This window comes from Psittacula echo, assembly GCF_963264785.1.
Source record: "Psittacula echo genome assembly, chromosome: 7".
Taxonomy (NCBI): Eukaryota; Metazoa; Chordata; class Aves; order Psittaciformes; family Psittacidae; genus Psittacula; species Psittacula echo.
The window spans coordinates 37875892-37882706 of NC_137740.1; the positions used below are offsets into that span (position 1 = coordinate 37875892).

A 6815-nucleotide genomic window follows, 5' to 3' on the forward strand; every position below is an offset into this window, starting at 1 on the left:
CTGGATGAATAGCTGCTTATAGATGGAAAAAAAACCCCAACCCTTTACAGCAGCCAGCATGCAAGCAGATGCTGTCATCTTCATGAGCTAGGCTTCCTAGTCCTTCAGGCTCTTTTCTCCAGCGTTGGGGTCTGATCTTGCCAGCTAATCTGAATAATAAGATACCTTCATTGTATGTCCCCTGGCCATGCACAGAACTACAGCGTAATTTGCTCACAAGTTTAACAAGAAGTGAAATGTTAAATTGGATTTTTGTTCTATGTCTTTTCAGGTGGAATTGAAACAAGAAACTTAACTGATCAACAGCTGATGGTGATTGCAAAATTGTTTGGTAGGCAGTGGAGAGAAATTGCCATTGAGTGTCTTCAAATGGAAATGAAAGACATTGAGCAGATTCAGGCAACAGAGGAGGAAGTTAATATGCAAAAATTTCTGCTGTTAAGTAAGTGGAGAGACAGAGAACAAGGCAATGGAACTGCTGAAGCTTTGTACAAAAGTCTCCATGAAAAAGCATCCTATGAGATACTGCAAGCACTACAAGGTATTGCCTTCCCATTACATTTATTTAATTACATCAGTGTGTTTCAGATGTATTTTTAGAATCCTCATCATAGAGTTTACCAAATACCTTGTACATGTTTTACTGTGTAGGTAAAAATTACCTCCCTTCTCATATTAGCAATTACTTTCTTCCTTGTGACATTTTTATGCTTCCCTTCAGAAACTGGTATAAAATAAACACTATTTTTGCACTGACTGAATTGAGAGTACTCTCAGCATGACATCATGGTTAGTGTTATATACCTAGTCCAATCCTTGGTCTTCTCTTGAAGTCCTAAGAAGAGATGTCTGGGTCTTTACTTGTATATATTTTAGGAACAAAACACTTTCCCCCGAGGGATGACTTAGTGGTTTGGTCCTGCAGATCTGTGTGTGTGTGTATGTATTTCCGCACTGTCCGTGAGTGCTCCCGCTCATTTCTGTGGGACTTCTTGCATTTGCTTCACCTTCTGTAAACCAAAATTGCTCATTGAGCTGAGAACTCAGCCAGCCAAGGGAAACCTCACTTAAAATCTAAATATATTTTTATTTTCTGGAATAGACAAAAGTCTGTTCTTAATTCTCCCTAAAAGCAACCTGGCTGCAAAGGATGGAGAGCTGCTTGTGCTCTCTCTCTCATCTTGCCCTCACAAACCTGTCTGTGCAATAGCCTTGTGCTGTCTCATAGGGTTTTAATGCATTTATTATTCAACTGAACATTGCAGTAACTTCTAGAGATCAGATAATCCATGCGTGTTTGTCTGTTGCCTTTCTTCAGGTTTCTCAGCTCAGTGCTCAGCTGGTGAAGCTGCAGCTAGGAGTAGAACGAAGGGAGCTTCCCCAGCCAACCCTTATACTTCTCCGGCCACTTCCCTGGCATCTTGCTTGGATTTGGGAAGGAAGATGCGAGGCATCACTACTGAATGGAAAGTTTAGGCAGAATATTCGCAAGAAATGTGAATGAATTTTTGCATGGATATAAGCACACTTAAGACTTTCAGGAGCAATTTATCATGCGGTGGAGCCCAGCATTGCACCTGGCAGTGCTGGGCTTCATGTATGGGGAAACCCAACACTGCCACTCTGCTTTGCCTCATTTAAGCTAGTCCTAAAAGACATGAACACTGGAAGAAACCAGTTTACCTTGTTCAGGTATATGGTTATTATCTGGAAACATTTTTATTTAAATCAGGGAAAGACAGGGAGACAAGTTATACAGAAACTTTTGTCCCCTTAAGAAATATTGAACTGCCAAAATCATGTGGTACATTGTATTTCTTACAGATGCCCAAGATCAGGGAAGAATAATCCTAAACTTGCAGATAAATTCCTTTGCATAATCACTGTATATATACATAATTACTGTATATTCTCGTGTACATTCGGTCCTTGTTAAGCTGTGGTTCTTTTTTCTAAAATCCCGAAGTGCAGTTTCATGGGAGCACCACTATTAACTCTAGGCAGCTTTGAATTTTCTCTGGGAATTTCCTCTTCACTCTTTTCTGTATAGTCTGTCTCAATTTTTATGAGATAATTTTTTATGTTGCATATTTTTTTTTTATACTTTTTATACTTTTTTTTTACTTGATTTATCTTAACTTGAATAGAAATAGGTGCTTAAACTAAAATAGGAGAAGCTAAAATGTCTGTGAAAGCTGTCACTGTTGGCAATGCACGTACTGCAGAATTGGAAAATGTTTGGAATGAATGTTATTTGCAGAAGACCGCGGCAACCTGATGGAGCGTATTGTCTTGTTTCTAAGACATGGATTCTTTTGATCATCTTCCTCTGCGTATGTTTATGAAAGCAAAGGCATACTTTTACAAAGTAAGGATTAAAAAGGAGACATTTACACTATTTACGTATTATTGTTTATTTATATATATATTAATTTCAGCGGTTGGATGGAATGTTGCAAGGCTGTTGCATGTTGTGGGCCATCTTTCCAACCCTTGATGCTCCACTGGTACATACATCCAACAGGATGGCTGTGGGGAAGGTCTTGTGTTGGTGCCCAGGACCTGGCAGGCTCTTCTGCCAGTGGAGTATTTAGGGGGAAAAAAAACCCTGTTGGAGCAGGGAGGTTGATGTGAGGCTCTCCATCCCCGGGTGGAACTGCCTTTAGCACTCCTCTCTGGGACAAGTGGGTGGAAATTGCCACTGGAGACCTTTAAGATACCCACTAAAAAAATGGAGGTCTAATAGGACCCTCTGGTCAAAAGCAAAAACCAGTAAATCTAAGCTGGAAATAAGATGGTTATTTGTAATAATGAGGGTAACTGGCTAGCATAGCAGCTGGTCAGAAGAGATGAGGTCTTCAACATTAAGGATCTTTAAATCAAAATCAAGAAGCTTTTTTTTTAAAAAAAAAAAAAAAATTGTATTTCTGTGGCCTTCAGTTTGGCTTTGTATGCTTCTTGCATTCAGAAGGAATTGAAATCTTACAATTGCATCACAGCACCAAAGCGTGAGGTTGTTCTTACCTTACAACTTAGTCTACATTGTGGGTGTTCTGTGGGAGTAGGGACCATGGCCCTAGTTCAAGCAGTGGGAGTTTATAAGATTACATTTAAGGGCTAGTGTGGTGTGCGGATAACACCAACACTTGGGGAAGAGGACAGAGGATGAGGATAGCAGCTGTCACCTCAGCATCTGGAAGATCTGAGGGTCCCATCAGCCCCTCAGCATCCAAAGGAGACTACTTCAGGGTTCCCAAAGAGCTGGAAGAGCAGAGCTTGGAGAAAACAAGTAAGGGGCGAGAGCTGAAGATCAAGGTGCTGGTGATGATGGGCAGTGAAGGCAGTATGGGAGTTGGCTGGGGTGTAGCCAAAGTTACTGCAGCTGAGGACAGACCCATCAAACAGGGGATAGATGCTGTTGTCCACGCTAGCTTACATGCTGCAGGCAAGAATTGGGAAAATAATCATCCTGACATCCCTTGTGGCCTTCAAAGCTATGCATAAATCCTTGGCTCCCTGAAACAATTTCACTACTCATTTCAGTGGGGCCAGGATTTCACTCCAGAAACTATGAACTGGCTGGAAAATCACAGTAAATGAGGATAAAATCAAGTGGGTTGCTTTGAGTGTGCAGTCTGAGAGGAAATCCACAAAAACCATGTCTGATGTAAGTAAGAAGATAGAAACAGGATTTCAAAATACGGTATCAGTGCTGAATGTTGCTATAGTGTACCTTTACATGCCAGCAATATTCAAAGTATTTTAAAAGTGTTTGTCTTATATCTCAAGGAAAAAAAAACCCACCACAATTTTTATGCAAACTTTAATTTTATTAGGCAATAAATAAGGAATATCATAAATAAATCGATTATTATAAATATGTTTCAATTTCTGAAAATTACAGCTGAATAAATACAAGAAATTCTAGTTGAGTGTTTGGTGATTTGACAAATTTTGGTACTACCATGTAGCTTATATTCTAGAAATCTAGAAGTTTAACATGACAGCTTAAAAGGTGCTGGCAACACCTCATTAAAACATGATTTATAAGAAACTGAAAAATTATGCGCTAAATTCCTTTCAAGTCCCCATCTGCCTCTCAGGGTATTGAGCCTATAATTTCTTCTCCAAGACATCCTTAGGTCAAATTTCTACCCAGAGTGCTGGAGGGCCGGGTGCTTACAGTGCACTCTCCAGAGAGGTCAGGTAGTTCATCATCCTGTCAATGGTGACCGTGCGGATTTGGAAGGCATGAAGGATGCTGCAGAGCCTCATCCTCCCTTTGAAGGAAGTGAGCCCTATGCCTGCTGATGGCTGCGGTGCACTCCCGCTACTGGTCTTCAGGGTCTGCAAAGAGGTCAGGGTGTTACAAGCTATGGCCAGAAAGTGGCTAAACCAAAAACCTCTTTAATTTTTTTCACCCCGAGTGATAAATTACAGGACTTAGGAATAAGAATGTATTCTCCTAAGTGAAAAATTTGAAATATTTAATGTAATTAATAGACCTTGGATAAGTTTTGAAATATTTAATGATATAATTAATAGCCTTAGGATGCACAATTGTACTTTCCTTGAAACAAAAATGTCCATTCATGCACAAATGATCTTTCTGTCCAGGAATAAAGATGCTTGTTAAATAGTATGCCTATGGCTGGCTTTGCCTAGCGACCCTTTAGACTGGGCTCATCTGCCTGTGGCCAGAATCTCCAGGCTATTGGGAGATGCTGTGTCAATACAAACACAATTAACTTTTGTTTTAATTAGCTTTTGTGAAACAAACAAACAAACTTTTAACTTTTATTCCCTCTAACCACTAATGATATTTATCAAAGTTCAGTATATGCGATATCATATTTGGTATACCAGATGTATTGTAGTTCAGTATTTGGAAGAGAAACAGAGCTGTGTCCCTTTTACTCTATCTTTTACTCTATTTTTGAGTTCTCTGTGGAAGTGGCAGAAAATCCTGTACTGTATCTCATTGTGTGAGCAGAACAGTGTAAACAAAGGAGCCATAGAGAGGACCGTAGCAGCAAAAGAAAAACATGAATTGTGACACACAACTCTTAAGAATCAAGTCCCTTCTAGAAAAAAACAGCAACAGACATTTTTTTTAATTACCAGATTAAAGAAAAGTCACTATTTGACTGACTTCAGAATGGAGCAAACTGGATTAAAACCCCTGGTGTAAGATAGAAATAATAGAAAGGAAGGAGACAGAAAGACTTACTTTTATCATTTCATCAATAGTTGCCAGCACCTCCTGATCATTGAAGTTCTTCAGCTCTGCCCTGTAGGCATTCAGATCCTTATGGATGCCCTGCAGGCATTTACTCTGCAATAATCAGAATTATTAGGAAGTGTGTGAATCCATTGTTAAATGCTTTAAACATACAACAAGTCAAAAAAGGTGTTCTTTTGGGAAACTTGCAATTTACCATATCAAGAGTAGATCTTTCCAGCACTGGACAGTTTCCAGTCTGCAAATTAAAGAAATGAGACATGGTGATTTTGTGGAAGTGTGAATTATATAGCTGTTCCATGAAAATATGATTCTGGAACTTGATATATTTTTTTTACCACTGGATCCTCAGATGTGCAGGCTGTTATTGTGTTCATTTGGTTCTTAGTGATATCCTCAAGATCAACCTCTTCGAGGGTACAATCAAATCCCAGGGTGCCGAGCTTCTGTGTTAAAAAGGGAATAAAAAGGGGTCATTGACTCAGCTCCACTGTCCTGTGTATATACATATATATACATATATGTAAATACAGACAATTTTACATGATGCATCACAGCTGTCTTGCTGAATCCTAGGAATGAGACTGTGTGAGGGCTGTGGTTAAATACAAAAGACAGCAGAGAGACTAAGACGCTGAAATGCATGTGACAGTACTTTCAATAACTCATTACCACTTCCCCCCACTGCCCCATCACTGACTGCATACCACCGCTGCTCCATCACACCCCGGCTTGGTACCCTCACCAACCCATCATTGCCTGCCTGCGTACCATCACTGCCTCATCACTGGCCACTTGGGCACCACCGCCACCCCATCACCACCTGCCTCAACACCACCACTGTCCCGTCACCGCCTTCCCGTCCTCTCGTCCTCCCGTCCTCCCGCCCGGCCCCTCGCAGACCTTCACCCGGTGGAGAGAGGCGTTGGCTGCCGCCAGCAGCTCCCGGGAGCGGATCAGCTCATCTGCGAGGCAGTGCCGCAGGGCCGGCGGCGTCGGCAGCGCCCAAGCAGGGTCTGGCAGGGCCAGCGCCAGACAGAGGGCGGGCAGCAGCACCAAGGGCCCTGGCCGCTGCCTGCAGCCCCGCGCCGCGGCGCTGCGCGGCGCTGCCTGCCCGCTGCCGCCCGCGCTGCCGCCCGCGCTGCCGCGCTGCTCCATACTGAATGTCGGAGGAGTGCTGTAGTGATCGGCGGGACGGCGCCAGTTCTTATAGGGGTGGCGAGCGCAGGAGTTCCCCATCTCATCCTTCCCTTCCCGTTGCAGCAGCGGGTCGGTAAGCGGGCTGGGGGCAGCCAGCACTCATCCCGGGAGCGGCGGGGCAGCCGTCCGCCGGGAATCCCGGCACCGCAGAGCGGCGGGATGTGCACAGAGTCCCGGGGTGGTGGGACCAGGGTTCTTGGTCCCGGAGTGGCTGCGAGCCCCTCAGCCTGGCCGAGAGGGTGGCACTTGTAGAGGCTGGAAGCACTTTCTTCAGAACTAGTACCTTTGCATGCAGCCTGCAGCGAGCCTCCAAATAAGAATTAACTTAAACCACGTGTATGACACACACATAAGCTTTTTCATTTCCATTCTT

The 6815-nt window shown here is 43.0% G+C and overlaps 1 protein-coding gene across 1 annotated transcript; it reads right to left on the reverse strand.

The window, feature by feature from the left end:
• Window positions 1-4179: 4179 nt before the first annotated feature.
• Window positions 4180-6400, reverse strand: IL12A (interleukin 12A; the record flags this gene model as incomplete). Its single annotated transcript, XM_080624016.1, has 5 exons — window positions 4180-4347; window positions 5231-5335; window positions 5439-5480; window positions 5581-5688; window positions 6146-6400. 5 exons carry the CDS (start codon window positions 6398-6400, stop codon window positions 4180-4182), a joined length of 678 nt encoding a protein of 225 aa, XP_080480142.1.
• Window positions 6401-6815: the final 415 nt, after the last annotated feature.